Source organism: Molothrus ater, chromosome 11 (assembly GCF_012460135.2).
Source record: "Molothrus ater isolate BHLD 08-10-18 breed brown headed cowbird chromosome 11, BPBGC_Mater_1.1, whole genome shotgun sequence".
Classification (NCBI taxonomy): Eukaryota; Metazoa; Chordata; class Aves; order Passeriformes; family Icteridae; genus Molothrus; species Molothrus ater.
The window spans coordinates 10,211,390-10,227,595 of NC_050488.2; the positions used below are offsets into that span (position 1 = coordinate 10,211,390).

A 16,206-nucleotide genomic window follows, 5' to 3' on the forward strand; every position below is an offset into this window, starting at 1 on the left:
TATTGAAAAAAAATTTATTTAAAACACACAGACTAAGAAAATTGCATGTGAACACTGAGCCCACCCTGTCCTCCCTGAACACATCCAGCTTAGGCCTCCTCCACTGCCGTGCCCAAAACCAGCACCATGGGAACTTCACCCTCAACAAATGGGTGTGAGAGAGGGTGTTCAGTTTAGGTGTCAAAGGTAGCACATGGATTCAGCTGTAAATTCACACCTGCTGACAGCTACACAGAGATAACATCCACTAAGGCAAGGGAAGCCTCTCCACTCTGGATTCTGGAGATTCCCCAGCAGGTACTGAAGGAGTTTTCAGTGTCCAAACAGATCATCATTAAGATCAGAAAGAGCTATGTTTTGTTTTATTTCTTATCTTCCTCTGTCTCCCCCCTCCTCCCCTGCAGAAACCAAGCACAAGGTCAACCCATGTGGGGACCTGGGGAAATGTCAAGTGTCAGGCACAAAGGCCTGGAGCAGAGGCTGGCTGCTGGTTCATGGAGAGTGGAAAGCAGTTTCAATTATCACCCATCAGGCTGTACAGTCACCAGAGATGGGAACAGAGAATCCCTGAGGGTGCTTGCAATCCAAGGAGGATGGATAATGCTTTCCAAATGCTCCCACTTGGTCCCTCCTGCAGAGGAGCCCATAACAACTAGTGACAAACAAACAGAAAACATGTCATGTAGAGGGCCAGCAATTCTCTCCCTGCTGTGCTTAGCTACAAGGCAAAATAGTGAACAAAGTTGCTAAACAGACTTGACAGGGCATTTAACTACTTAATTCTGTTCTATTCACAAGGTCTTCAGCAGCTCAGCACTCCCTTAATCCATAAGGCACGAAGCAAGCAGAGGATGTGCAGCCTAGTCCCTCTGGCTCAGGATCTCTGCAGCATCCTGGAGGGCTGGAAGATGGAGGTCTCATCTCACAGGAGCATGTGGCAGGCTCTGCTCCAGCTCAGAACTGCTGGACAATCAGCTTTCGTTTCACATCCCGGCTGAAGCGATTCATCTTGAACACTTCACTGTCATAGAAGGCTGAGAGGTTGTGGATGTTGATCTGCCGAGCCTGGGAGGAGGAAGAGGGGAGAGGTAAATGTTTATTTAATCAAAGTAAGAACCATGTGGTTTTCCACAGCAGAGGCTGCATAAAATTTGACAGTCAGCAATCTCTGCTCTGCTCAGCAGGAACCAGAGCTGCAGTAGCAGGGCAGACTGCAGGTCAGGAGGAAGGAGCCCTGGCAGTGCTGAGCTGAGCCAAGAGAGGATGCTGGCTCAGCATCTGCCTGCTCTCAGCATGTCCTTTTACTTCCAGCAGAGACAAAATGTAACTCCTATCCAAAAGTCCCCAAAACCTCATCCAGCAGGAGAGGAGAGTTTTGCAAGGGAGACATCTGGCTGGGAGTGGTCACCCTGGCAACACCAAGCTGTGGCTTTGGAAGTAGTTACTCTGCACATCTGATGCAAAGGGCAGAAAAGCACTAAACCACACTGCTCTAGTGCCAAGCAAGGTCAATAGTTTTGCAAGAAAGGCCAAGTCATAAGTGCAACCTTTGGACGACCATGAAGATGCATTAAGAAGGCAAGCTAGCCTCAGGAGGGATTGGAAAAGTTCATACACAGATTTTTCTGCTTTTTGCTTCTTCAAATGCAGATACCAGGGAACTTGAGTTCTCATTCACCTGCATAAGGATTTACCATTCCAACCCCAAAGCTTTATGGGGGTGTATGAGAACAGAGAGGGAAGAATACAGAACTTCCAAACAAGAGGAGCATATGCAGAGGAGACAATCCTGATGCTGGGTTATATTGATTAACACCAGTCTTTTTTATAGTATCATAATGCAGGAAGGGAAGTCAGAAGCCTCAGAATGCCTCTGGTTCTGAGGCTGCAGAGAGAGCATGAAGCAGTCCCAGAGGCAGCTGGCTCTAAGCCCATACCTTGTCCACCAGGTCCTTCTCAGGGACCTCGATGGTGTCCTGCTGGGCTCCGTAGCGGTTCCTCTGGTACATCACCTGCTCTGCAATCAGCTGCTTCAAGATGAACAGCAGCAGCTCGTTGTTGTCCCGCTTGAATGAGAGGTAGCGGGAGAAAGTCTGGGAGGGAGAGTGAGATGAGCCATGAGGATCAGAGCAGTGACACACTGCAGTGCCCAGCACCAGCCAACCCCCTCCTGCCACAGAGGGGGGAACACAGTGACACTGCTGTCACCTGTGCCCTTAGTGTATCTCAAGTGACTATGGCCGTGCCAAGCTGCCACCTGCACATGCAGTGGCAGCCCTCTGACAGCCACAACTCCCCTGCTGACTGCTTTTATTCCCATCTGGATTCTCTGTAGGGGGGCTGGTGCCTCTTGGGGGCTAGCAGAGCACTACAGTGGGGTTGTGCTGCCCACAGGGACACAGCCATGGGAGGGCTGGCCCTGGGCAAGGCACAGAGCAGTTTCCCTTAACCCAGACTGCCCTGTGCCTCCCCAGCAGACGCTCATACTTGGCTGGCTGTTTGAGGCCAAAGAGAGAGGCCACGAGTCGTCCAGACAGAGGGCAGACACTCAACAGTGGATAAATGCCAGCGTGCAGCCAGCCAAGAGCTGTTCAGAGCCAGCCCCTGCTACTCAGAGAACAGGGCAGGCTGCACACTAACCCACAGTGAGTGCTACCCTGTGGTTAACTGTACCCTGAGAGCCCAATAAAAACATGAAGAAACAAACTGCCTGCTTGGCTTGATCACCTGGCAGTGGCAGCAGCAGGTGTCCTGTGCCAAAATAGTAGGGAAGGTGTCAAAAAAGAGTAGACATGGCAGTGCTTTTGAGTCAGAAGCTCAAGGTACACTTCCTTCTCAGACCCAACAATGCCATTGCCTCACCACACACTAATGAGGGGCAGTCAGGGAACAGTGCCTTGTTTGGGGTCCCTCCTCAAAGGCACCCAGCTTGAGCTGTTATTGCACAATGACGGAATTATTTTAAGTATCCAGACGCTTGAGACTTTGCTACAGGAAAACCTGGGGTCAAGCTGGTAAGGAAACCTTGTCTGACTGTGAGTTTGGTGTGTGTAGCTGTGAAGTGGCCTTGGTCCCAGGTGGTGTTAGTGTGACTGCCAGAGGGGCTCCTGGATGGTCAGACAGGGAACTTCCTTGACACTTCAGACCCACAGTACTTACACAGGCTCAGTACCTGTCTCCACAGGACAAACCCCTGCAGAGCACGAAGTCTCTTCCCACAGCCAGGGCAGTGCAAGGAGCTGCAGCTGAACCTGTGGGTCCTGGGTGCAGCTCCAGCCCCCAGCTCAGGTGGTGCCCACCTTGTGTAGGGGGATAGAATATAAGAAAATAAAGATAGTGTAGGAAGTAATTTTACCCCTAAGGAGTTGCAGCTAGGCCAGTTATCAAAGATTAGGAGCAAGCCTGACTTTAACAGGCCACAGCTGTAACCAATGAGAAGAAGAGTGCTATAAAAGAGTGGGGTGGTGTTGAGAAGGGAACTGGAGTCAGTTGGCTGCTTTGAGAAGAAAGAGTCAGTGTTCTGAGCAGCTGCCCATGAGAAACACCAAGAAGGTGTGAAACTATTGTGTGATAAGGAGACACCAGTATGGAACCCCTGCAGTAAGACGACACCAACCTTGCGCATGCTCCGCATGACACTGAACTTCTGCGTGTCGATGAAGCTCTCCAGCATCACCCTGATGGCCATGTTGACGTCGTCCTCCACCACGTAATCGCGCAGGTGCATGCGGGCGTGCGCCTCGGCCATGCGGATCATGGACTCGATGTGCCGCACCGTGATGGGGATGCTGCCCGTGGCCTGGGGGAGGAGGAAACACATCAATGAAGGGGCAAGACGGGTGCCTTGTGGGCCAGGACCCAGCTCCTTTCACACTGCAGGAGCTCTCTGCACCTCTGAGGGTGACTCAGGATAAGGAGGCTCTGCCACCTGCTGGCACGGCCACACAGCCTGGCACAGCTTCCCTGCTCCTCTGAATTCAGCACAGTGCAAGGGGATGTTGTGGGGTCGCTCTGTGACACTGTTTAGGGCCTTTCCAAGATTAGCCTAGAATCTAGTTTCCTCCAGTAAATTTTAGAAGTTAAAGAAACAAAATGTCAATCAAAACAGGTATAGGTTTCCCAAGCTCCAAAAAATCTCCCTCACACCTCAACAAGTTCTTCTTTCACTTGGTGAGCATGAAATGAGCCTGAGACATCCCACTGACAAAAGAGAAGGGCATTTCTACAGATAATGGCTCCCTGTAAAGTACCAGGAGCATGTGGATCTGAGTGAATGCAAACATCTCCTGCAGGCCTGCCAGACTGGGTGACAACAAAAGGACTTCGCCATGGCAGGCACTGTACATGTGTCCCGCCCATCAGTCCACACATCATCAACAGGCGAGACTCTGCACTTAGATGTCTAAGAATCATCTGTTCAGCAGACACTGCAGGATCTGCCTGTCTCTCACAGAACAGTGGCACAGACTTCTGTGATAGGAATGGCAAGAATGTGTCAACATATGCTGGAACAGTCTCAGGCTAATTTGCAGTCTAGATACATACAGTTCCTCCCTCCCTTTGTCAGTATTCTCACCATAGACTCCTTCCTGAGGTCACTGTACATCCTGGCCACCTTGTCCTGGTCCATCTGGTTGAGTTTGGGGTGGACCTTCTCTTTGGCATAGACGATATATTTCCTCAGAATCTCTTGAGGAATGGGTTCAACCCCATAGGTGTTGGGAAGGATGACCTCATTGGTGTCCCCATTCACTGCCTCCTTGCTGCTTGGGTGGTGCTTGACATGGCTGCCAACAACGAACCGGGCAAGCATTTCATCCTGCAAGAGAGCAGAGCACCAACAGACAGTGAGCACGCTCAGTGGACAGAAAAACCTCAATGGGGAGCTGCAGCTGAGCACTGAGGCCCTGCACACACTGATTCCTGGCACAGCCCCTACCTGCACTGGGTCCACTGTGTCCCTCACCACACAGAGAATATCAAACCGAGAGATGATGGGCTCTGTCAGGTCCACGTTCTCTGAGAACGTCAGCGACGGGTCGTATCGCCCACCTGGGTCACAGGTCAATAATAATAATAATTAATCCAGGTCAAACAGGCCCCAGGGCTGGAGCTCTGCAGGAAGGACAGACCCCCAGTATGTTACTGAAGACCTTCCTGCTTGCTTGATCTCTGCTCCAGACTTGAAGGAACCAGGCAGAGGAAGAGAAGCTGTGCCACAGCTCTTATGGCCCTGGAGTTATGCTGAGATGGTCCTGTAGTCTCTCAGCACTTACCTATGGGATTGGCAGCAGCAACAATGGTGCAGCGAGCTTGCAAGGATGTGACAATGCCTGCTTTGGAGATGGAAATGCTTTGCTGTTCCATGGCTTCGTGGATGCTGGTCCTATCTTGATCATTCATCTACAGGAAAGCAAGAATGATTTAGAGTGAAACTATGTCTGTCCCCCACTGCCAAACACACCAAGGGCAATCAGCTCCAGATGCTCTGAAAAGGCAGCAAACTGCACTATGGACCAGCAAGGGCCTAAGCAAACTGTAGGTACTTGGGTCATCTGGGAGATGTCACCATGAGTTACAGTGTGTCCTCAGAGGACAGAGACACAGCTGGTCACTTCACAGCTAATCCTTCACAGAGAGATGAAGCTGGGCTCACCTTGTCAAATTCATCAATCAGGCAGACACCTCTGTCAGCCAGCACAAGGGCTCCTGCCTCCAAAGTCCACTCCTTGCTGACTGGGTGCCTCTGCACGTAGGCTGTGAGGCCCACAGCAGAAGCACCCTGACCAGTGGTGAAAATTGCTCTGCTTGACACCTTCTCTATATATTTAAGAAACTGTGATTTTGCAGTACCAGGGTCTCCACACAGAAGCACGTTGATGTCACCACGAACTTTGTGTTTGCCACCTACAAAAGCAATAGGAAAACCATGTGGCAGAGCGTGCATGGCTTGGCAGCAACCCTGCCCTGAGCACCACAAAGCTGAAGAGAGGGCAACCAGCAGGCCTGGCAACCAGTTTACAGGAAAGTTGAGGGGGAAAGAAAGTCAGTTATCTTTGTAAAACAGATTTTCTAACCTTGTTGACACATCCTTCTAAGGAGATGATAACAAATCAGGGTGCCATAAGGTCAAACCTCTGAAGGAGCATTAAACATGACCTCCTAGAGGAGGGATAAAAACTTGCCTGGGTTTGCAGCAGGAGCTGTTTTTAGTCATAGCATTTCTACTGTCACACCAGAGTTTTCAGTGTGATAAAAGATCCAGTTCAATCATAGATCTGCTATACACTGTCTGTTACCAAGCCACTCAGACAACTCTAACCACTCTTGTTGTAATCTTGTTGCCACGGACAAACCCCAGTCCCTTTACCCTCCCTGAGTGAGGCAGGACCAAAGGACACAAGTGATACTCACCTGGGTTTTTGGGCTCTCCACCAAAGAGAGCTAAAGCCAAGCCCCTCTTGATATCTTCATGTCCATAAATAGATGGGGCAATGCTGGCAAAAATCTGAAAGGGAAACCAGAGGAGTTGTCCAGGGAATACCAATTCCCATTCTGAAACCAGAGGAGTTGTCCAGGGAATACCAATTCCCATTCTGAACAGAATCTTGCATGAACATCAGCAAAGTGCCATATCTAAAGCTACTCTTAAGATATTGCTGTCTCCAAAGAGTGCTTTATTATCCAGAGTGTGAGGCCTTTTTCAAAGGTGATGACCCACCCATTGTTGCCTAAAGGAGTTTCACAAAAATGGTGCTGTTGTGGCATGGCAGATTATTTAGTCTGGTGCTGGAAGCTGCTGCCACTGCCTCCACAACCCTGTTCTACACAAGGCACACCACAGTGCCTGTTATCAGCTCCTGTAAAGCTGGGGACCTTGATCAGAGGCTGACTCCCTGCACATGACAGTACTTGAATGGGCTGTGCCACACATGAATTGTTTTCATAGCCAAATATTACAAACAACTAGCTTACTTCCTCAAGGGTATTTTGAAAATAACCTGATGCTGGAGACTACTCATGTTAGAAAACTCCTGGCTCAACTGAAGCTGCTGCATCCACTGCAACAGCAGTCACTGTAACAACAGCACAGCTAAGGCAATGGAGCAAAGTCCCTCATTACAGAAATTAAATCTGACCCAAGTGAGGTTGAACAGGCACCAATCCAGGGGCTTGTTCTTTAAAGTACTGGATTCAGGTCTTAGCATATCTAATACCCCCCAAAGCTAAAATCTCTACCACAACTTAAGCTGAGCAATAATATCCCCTTTAGGGGACTGGAGATGCAGTCACTGGCCTCACAGAACACTTCTGCCCCTTGGCTTTTAAGACACAGAGAGAAAAAACTGATCAGAGGTAAGCACTGTCTGAGTGTCTCTCACCTGTTTTCTAGCCCTGTAGCGATGTAGAAGGAAAGGGAGAAGCAGAAAATTTTACCTCCAAAGGTACAAGGGAGGTTCCTTATTTATTTCCCTCCTGTAACTGACTCTCACCAGCAGCTGTCTGAGAGCTACAGAAGACCATTCAGAGAGAACTGGGATTTCTGGGTTCCTTAACCACTGTTTGGCCAGCTGACCCATTTTCTGACCCATTTTCTGATCCAGCTGCCAGGTGATGGCAAGCTATCAACAGGAAAAGAAGGGATGTCTGAGGCTGACCCACCTTCTCCCCAATTTGCTCATCCTTGGACAGACCCACAATCACTTTCACATCTTCATCAGTCAGCTCCCCAACAGCCAGCTTGTTGTCCTTCTTGGCAATGTGGTTGGCCAGGATCACAGTTGCAAACACTGGGAACCCATTGGCAGTGTTCAAGGAGCCATCATAGTTGTTGTGGTAGATCCCTGTCAGCTCCTGGGAAGCAGGAAATGCTCTGTCAGTGCCTGCACAGTACAAAACAGCCCCTTCTCCATTCTAAGGTAAGGCTCAAATGCATTCGAGGACAGCACCCCCATCCCCATAGATATTCCTGTGATGTCACTGTCAGAATTTAAAAATACCCTGTGCTCTCCCAAGACTTGAGCAATGTACTCACAATCTCATCTCCTGGCTTGCAGCTGTCCACCAGGTCAGCCAGGAGAATGGCATCCTTGGAGCGGGGCAGCCTGCCCGCAGCCACCTTCCCTGGGCTCTCCTGGATCTTGATGCGCTGGTAGTTCTGATACACTGTCTGCAGCAACAAAGCCAAGTTACCCAGCTGGTCCAGCAGGCACCAGCATGGCTCTTCACAGGCACCTCAGAGAGAACGGCCATTCCAAGACTTCAGTTAGAAAATTATGGACATGGGAGGATGGAGGTTGTGAGGAGCAATTCCAGGGTGTGATAGGCAATACTGGGGACAGGAAAGCCTCCACTGTGTTTGTCCACCCAAATACTAGATCAGTTCCTAGGAGAAGAATGCTCCACTTGTGATGGTTAAAGGTATCAAAGCAAAGAATGAAAGTCAGAAGTTCCACATCAATGATTTTGCTCTCTGGTTTCCTTAGCTGACAGATCAGGACAAACTGACCTAACTGGGAAGAGGATCTGGACAGCTTGAGTCTGCATTTCTAAAATAGGAATAAGTAACTGTGTACCACAAAGATGATTGTAGCAAAAGATTCAATCCAAACACCTACAGTGTGGCAATAAATTACTTTTGGTTGATAAACTGAGTCAAGAACAGGTCAAGAGCTCAGACCTGTCTTCACAGCTGCCTGGATATAGCAGAAGACCATTCTAGCCACAGCAAGCTGTTCAAAGGGTGGGAGTCAAAGCAGGGCTGTGAGGAACAGGCAGCGGAGCAGGATGAGCAGCCACTCTCATCCAGGCAAGCACACAGTCTCTTACCTCTTCCATGTTGATTTCAAATGGGCCAAGAGACTGACACTCTGGACAGGAACCAGGTTTCACCTCCTGGTTCTGTGACTGGAAAAAGGGTCCTAGGATGAAGTTGCACTTGCTGCAGTTGTATTTGACCATGCTGAGCTGAGGCAGGACCCCTGTGCAACTTGTCACCACTCCACTGGTCCGGATCAACTGATTCAAGTGCAGCTGCCTGAGGAAAGACAGAGATATGCCAGATGCCTGCAGGCATCAGAAGGCAAAACACCCTCCAGAAATACTCCTGCTGCAAGGCACAAGTTTACCTCAGGGATGCTGAAAGTTCATCCTTAGTATGATTTCTCCCTGTGCTAAGCTCAGCTATCCTGTTAGACTTACATAGAGGTTTAGCTCTCAGGTGAGTCCTGAGCATCCCAAAGCCTAAAGCAAGCCCCAGAGCCACTGCTGGTAGCTCTGCTCTTACCTGAGTGACCGCAGCTCTTCCACCAGAGGGAGGTGGGAGATACGGACGTGGATCTCCTGAGCAATGCGATCGTACTTGGGGTACATGGCCAGCACCACTTCCTTGGCTGCTTCATCAAAGATCTTCAGCATCTCTGCTGGGGCCTCAGGCAGAAAGTAGGCAAGGACATGCTCCTGGGCTGCCAGATCCTCATAGTTCACCACCAGACTCTCTCTGTTCTCTTAAGAAAAAGATGTGGTGAATTGTAATTTCAGCCTGTTCATTTCTCAAGGAGTTTGCAAAGGATAACCAGGACATACAAGCCTGTATCTTGCAGGCTGCAGTTAATAGATCTCTGCACCTTTCCCAAAGTTTAGAAATTAACAATTTGAAAATTGGGGAAAACTTGTTAGAGATTAACAATTTGAAAATGGGTGGAAAACTCTTTTAAATTTATTTCTCCAACGAATTCTTTATCAGTACCAAGCTTGTGATTGTTCCTCCCCAGTTTTGCACAAATACTTCCCAGGCTCACTGTTCCTGAAATTCAAAAGCCTCAGCCCAATATACAATTCTCTCAGAGACCTCCAGGAAACAGAAGTTAATAGGAGAGACATTATGTGTGCTGAATGGTTGGCAAAAACCTCCTGTGTCTTATGTTCGTGGAAATGGATGAGACAAATGCCTTTTATTTCCTAGCTTTACAAAATTGATCCTGTTCCACTGCTCAAGCTTCTGCTCAATATAAAGAAGAAATACAACAAGTACAGCTACATGAGCTGTTCCTAGATGTGACAATTTCTGCTTTTAAAACTCATCAATGACAGCCTTAATGACTGTTTCTTCTGGCAGTGGCTAGTCAGAATACAAGGCTACAACACTGACACAGTTTCCAAAGTCACAAGGTCTATTTGTGTCCCCTTGCTGGATAATGCAGTTTCCAGTGTGAGAAAGTAACTGGTGCAGACAGCAAGCAATTGTTGTCTCTTTCAGATCACAAACTTGCAGACCACTGTCTGCTGCCCCACATATTCTTCTGCTAGCATTTCTACAAAATGAATATTAATGAGGAGCAGACGCCAGGGGCCTTCTAATTAGTCAGCCAGAATCAAAGAAGACACTAGACATGTTTCCATTATTCATTTATCTCCATCAGCATCAGTCTTTCTTGAAGTGCTGATTCAATGTCTGGAACAAAGAGGGCAGGCAGCAAAATACCCACGTCTGTACTGGATCACCACAAAGTACCGTGACCCACATAAAGAATGAGAGAGCCTCCAGTGACTCAGCCCTACCTTTGCACATGTCACTGATCCTCTCCTTGAAGACATTGTGCCCATGGTCATCCACATGGGTCTTCAGGAAGTTCTTGAAGCGGTGATAGATCTCAAGCCGGGGTGCTGCCATGGAAACCCACTCCCGCACTGAGTGCCCTTTCATGTCCTCCAGGTTCTCAATGCTCTCAATCATGTCCTCATCCTCCTCCTCCAAGCCTTCGGCAGCCCGCTCCGCCAGCCGCCTCTTCCGGGCAGGACGGTCTTCATCCTCATCATCACTGTCTAGGGGTGGAAGGAAAAACTGCTCAGGATCTGGGATTCCCATTCCCCCTCTATGGGTTAGTCCCAGTGGGATTGCAGAGGCTGTGCAAGAAGAGGTCACAGCCTGGGATACAAACCAAGAGACATCCCAGGTCCAGCCTAAATCCAGTTCTAGACTTGCTCCTACATCTTCCACGGCATAGTCAAGACTTTAAGGGTGTGAATTTGAAGATTTGTACACAACAGCACACATTCAAGTCTATTAATGCCCTTACCAAGGAATGAGCTTGAAAGTGCAGCAAAGGCCCTTCCATTCAGCCCGCAAAAGTCTGTACAGGAGCACCAACACCAACAAACTCTACAGCACTGCTTGGTAGAGCCCCAATCCTTTGATAGAGGCCCAGGATCCTAAATTTGTTTCAGCAGTGACCAGAAGGACACCAAATGAGCTCCGAGGAAACCCAAAGGAAAGGGATCCTGCACTGGGGAATCCAGCCAAGCCCACAGCCAGTGATTTCATAAAGAGCCCAGGCACACTGGAGCTCTAGCAATCTCCCTGCAAAACTGAGAGCAGAGAGCCCAGCTCCCCCCAAGGGTGAGTTTATTATCAATCCCCAGGGTGGTACAGCACACTGCACCTACCGTAGAGCAGCCCCCTCCTCATGCGGCCCATGCCCTGCTCCAGCTCGCGGTCCCGCTGCCTCATCACTCGCTCGGCAGCTTCCCTTTGGCTGGCAGTCAGCTCCTCCACATCTTCATCATCCAGGGCCAGGCCCTCTGCTTCGTACACATCCAGTTCTGGGATGGGCCGGTAGTCCCTACACACACACAGAGAGCAGGGAATCAGGCCAGGAAAGCAACTCTGCAGCCCTTCTCCAGCTACTGCTGGGCAGGTGTCAGGACAGTTCTGCAGCAGACAGAACGGTGTTGAGCAGGAAGGCACTTCCCAGTGGAAGATGCCCTGCAGTAAAAGGGCTCTTGCACCATGGTTAGGAATGCAAAGGGCTCCAAAACCATGATTAGGAATGCCAGCATTCAAGCCTTTGTGTTTTAAAGTTCAGTTTGACGACAGACCTTGCTGAGTAAAACATCAAAATTCATGCCTGGAGAAACAGAGCTGGGCTGAATGCACATCACACACCCAGGCAGATCCTGGTTTACCCAGCCAGGACCAGGATGGCACTTTGCTTAGTTCTCCCAGGACCTAAATGACATCATGCTCTGACCTTTTCTCCATTGTCCAGCAGCTCTTCAGCCCTGTCACCCCAGCTGCCAGCACAGCAGAGGGATCCCTCAAGGCCTGAGAGCTCCCTCCATGTCTCGCTGCACCGACATCCCCAGCACCCCATCACCGCACACAACCCCCGGAACGATTTTCTTACCTTTCCATCCCTTCCCCAATGAGCTCTTCCCCTTCTTCCTCCTCTTCGGGGAGCCCCTCGGTCCCCAGGAGCCCTTCGGACTCATCCTCGAAGGGGGGCAGGTCCCGACCGGGGCTGGACGTGAAGGCATCGCCGCGGCGGGAGCTCCGCACGGGGCTGGTCACCGCTGCCTGCGACTCGGAGGAATCCTGCAGGGACAGGAGTAAGGGTGAGGGCAGGGGAGAGGGGGCTAGTGCCTCCAGGAGCCTCTGCCCGTCAGAAGGGAGGGTATATGGATCACCCGTGACTTATAATATTTAGCCCTCCTCGCAAATGACAATGGAAACATATTGGGGGCTGGGGGCGGTAGGGCGGGAGATACGGGGGTAAATCCACCCTCGCAGCGCAGCCGGAGCGGAGGGAAGGGTCCGATCGCGCCCCGGCCCGGCTCTCTGCTCCCGGCGCCGGGAACGCGGGAAAATTCCCCCGGCGTTCCGGGAGCCACCGCCGGGCGCGCCCTCAGGATCTGCCCCCCACCCCTGAAATCCTCTCTGGACCCCGCAGCGCCAAGTGCCCGGCAGCGGGGAGAACGAGGGCCCGCACTCGTGGAGATGGGACCCCAAATGATCGGCTCCCCCGGCACGGCCACTCACCGCCATCACCGCCGCTTCCTGCGCCCGGATTCCGCGCGAAAACCAAACCACGTGGTCACGAAAGCGCGCGAAACCTCATGAATAATGGATAGACGGGCCCCGCCTCCTTGTGAATATGCATGAGCGGGCGGGACCTAGGGCCATCCCCGGGTCTGGGGGCTCGGGAGGCTGGTGAGCGGCACTAACAAACTTTGGCAAACATTTCCCTCTGGGCTTGAGGGGTCTCCTCCTCCTGGGAGCCCGAGGCACGGCAGAGATCCCACTGTGAATTCCTGTGCTCACGATTGCCTCTGCGGGAGCTAAAATCAAGCCTTGCTTGACCGGGTTTGCCACTGACCCAGTTCAATCGTCTTTGTTCTGATTCACGCTGAAACTACAAGAGGTGGGAAGGAGGTTCTGGCATTTTGTGTTTGGGGGGGGGTTGGTTGTTTGTTTGTTTTAGGGTTTTTTTTTGTTGGTTGTTTTTTTGGGTTGTTTGTTTTTTTTTTTTTGGTTGGTTGGTTAGTTTTTGTTGTTATTGTTGTTTAGGTTTTGGGGGGGGTTTGGTTTGTTTTGTTTTTTTAATGCAAGCCTGTATATGCTGGAAGTAACAGGGGGCTGATCAGAGCCATTCTGAAGAACACACAAATCACACATCTGTCTTTCCAACTGTTCAGTGCAGCGAGCAAATGCCATTTGTGAGAGGAACCGAAGAAGAGCACCTGTCGCACAGAGACTGGAAGAGGAATTCAGAGAGACAAGCAATGGGGCTGATGTTTGGCAAAGAGATGGAATGCTACCTTCCAGGCCGCAGGGCCTTGCATAACAGCAGGTGGTTTGGATTTTGGAGGTCTGCATTCTCTGAAGGGTTTCTGACCACTGTTTAGTATCAGGCTATTTGTGCTCTTGGCTGGACTGGGGTGTGAGACAATGACCCTGAAACAGGAGACACCAGAAGCAAAAGTGACTGAAGAGGCAGCTGACGATCTGAAATGGATCTTCCAAGAGCCCAGCTGGATGATTCAGGCTGATACTAATATAGCAAAGCAGGAGCATCATGATATAAATAGGAGAGTGGCTCAGCCTCTTCTCTGTGACACGTGGCAGGGGAGCTGGCTGGTGCTCAGAGTGAAACAGACACAGGGACACCCCCAAGATGCTCCCACTTGTAGGTTTCTAGAGACCACCATGGGATTGATGATCTTAGAGGTCACAGAATCACAGAACCATGAAGGTTGGAAAAGATCCTCAGGGTCTTGGAGTCCAGCCATTAATCCAGCCCTGCCAAGCCCACCACTAAAACATGTCTCTAAGCACCACATCTCCATGGTTTGGGAACGCTTCCAGGGACAGTGAATCCACCACCTCATTGGGAAGCCTGTTCAATGCTTGAGCACCCGTTCCAATTTCTTTCCTATTGTTCAATGCTTGAGCACCGTTCTAATTTCTTTCCTAATGAAGAATTCTTTCCTAATGTTCAGTCTTCCAACCCAAATGATTCTATGGCTTAAGGGAAGGCAGCCCAGGACCTGTCTGACAAGGCCCAGATGACACACTGTGATGAGCCTGTGTCAACACAGGGTGCCACTGTCTCTCCAGGCACCAGACAGCTGGATGGACAGACATATTTTCTGTTTGTCCTTCCTGGAAGACCACACACCATGCCCATGTTTTCACTGCTAACTTTGGGTGCCACCAACAAGTGGTCCTATGCTTGAGCTGGGGTGCTCTGCCTCTTTGACAAGAGCTCTGCTTGGGCAGCTGAAACCACCCCTAAAATCAGGCTGCTGCCATGCATGGAACTCCTTCTGCTACACTAGAGACATGGACTGGGTATGTGAGAGGGCTGAGATGCAGAGGGGGCCCAGGCTGCTCTGTGGGGTCACCTCACCTGAGCACCAAAATCCTGAATATCCAACCATACCACTAGGATTTTGCACACTTGTGGCTTCCTGCAGCACAGGAAGAGCCCTAGTGAGTGAATTCCCCTTGAAAAAAAAAGGGCAGAGACACAGGAGTGCAGTCCAGGTGTATCCTGTGGTGCAAATTTACACCCAGCACTAGAAATCAGTAGGCTGGTAGAACAGCTCTGAAACAAGACAGGCACATCTGTCCCTGCAGCTGCTCAACACCTGAACAGCAAAGGAGTTTCAGATAGAAGTAATATCCTGTTCAGTAGACTGATCTAATAAAAGCTGAAAGAGTATTTGAGAGAGATAAAATGTCTCAGAATAGTGGAATTTGGTGATTACATGAAGGTGTGATGCTGGACACCATGTCTGCATCTTCCACGTCTGGCACCTGCAAGCCAGGTGAGATTGCCACAGCACAGCAGGCTACAGCAGGTACAGCAACAAGTGCCAGCTTTCCATGGGGCCCCCAAGGTTGTATCAAGGCTGCTGAACATCACCTCTTGTCCTGCTTCAGCCCAGCAACACCAAGAGACACAGCAAGGACAGAGGGAGTGAGCCCTGCCGTCTTTAGGTGCTGCCTGGAAATGAGGCACAGAGCAGCAGTGCTCAGCTGAAGTGGAAGGATGTGTGCAGGTAAGGACATGGAGCAGTCCTTGGAGGTGGGAAGAGGGGGGTTATGTTTGCCCACACCATGTGGGGGCTGACAGGCAGGGCTGGTTAATTCAAAGGAACTCCTTTTTCACACAAGCAGTGAGGAAGGCAGGAGCTAAAGGTGTCACAGTCCTTGCAGTGGCATGCAGCAGTCTCCTGACCACAAAACAGCTTTTGGATCTGGTGTCCCAAATACTGGGCTCTAGCCTCAAGCTGAATCAGATGGGAAAAGCAGGTGGATTGGAAAGCAAAATCTCTCCTTCTGACACAGCTATGTGGGAGGTAACACATTCAACTAGTTAGTGCCTGAGGCTACAAGTGAGAAGACACGGATTTTACTTGTCTGTTACCAAGGCACTTCTTAGGCAGAAACACTCCACCTCTCTCTAAACAGAAGTGTCCCTTCTGTAACTCAGAGATCTTGGAGTCAGCCAAGCCTTTGAGCTTGGATCCATAAATGGAACGTGTCAAAATATTGCAACATATCATTAACCTGAACGACAGTGTGAAATGAGACAAGCTAAGGACTGGCTTCTCCAGATGTCATTCCAAAGGGGTGACACCAGCATGAAAACCTGTTTCAACCCAGTGGAAAATCAGAAGAATAGGGCTGAGACAGGCGAGTCTCCAGGCACAACCCCTTCATGAGGCTTGCTGAGGAAAGGAAGCTGGAAAATTTGATCTAAGAAGAGGATCAAGTACTCTCTGTGTGTGAGGAAGGCCTGGAACCCTCTGTGTATGGTGTTTGCTAGAGCAGAACCTGCAAACTTGCCCAAGGTAGGGATCATCTAAAGAAGCGTAGGCTCTGTACAGTAAACTTCAGCGTAGCAAAAGCCTTTCATTCCT

At 50.2% G+C, this 16,206-nt stretch overlaps 1 protein-coding gene across 1 annotated transcript; it reads right to left on the bottom strand.

Annotated features, from left to right (window-relative positions):
* Positions 1–12,881, bottom strand: MCM2 (minichromosome maintenance complex component 2). The gene is made up of 16 exons (XM_036391309.1): positions 12,818–12,881; positions 12,186–12,373; positions 11,446–11,621; positions 10,561–10,824; positions 9,287–9,506; positions 8,830–9,037; positions 8,036–8,170; positions 7,663–7,854; positions 6,415–6,508; positions 5,657–5,907; positions 5,277–5,403; positions 4,940–5,052; positions 4,577–4,819; positions 3,617–3,799; positions 1,938–2,093; positions 1–1,065 (listed from the first exon to the last, which is right to left on the bottom strand). The coding sequence occupies exons 1-16, from the start codon at positions 12,821–12,823 to the stop codon at positions 955–957; spliced, it is 2,667 nt and encodes an 888-aa protein (XP_036247202.1). The 5' UTR covers positions 12,824–12,881; the 3' UTR covers positions 1–954.
* Positions 12,882–16,206: the final 3,325 nt, after the last annotated feature.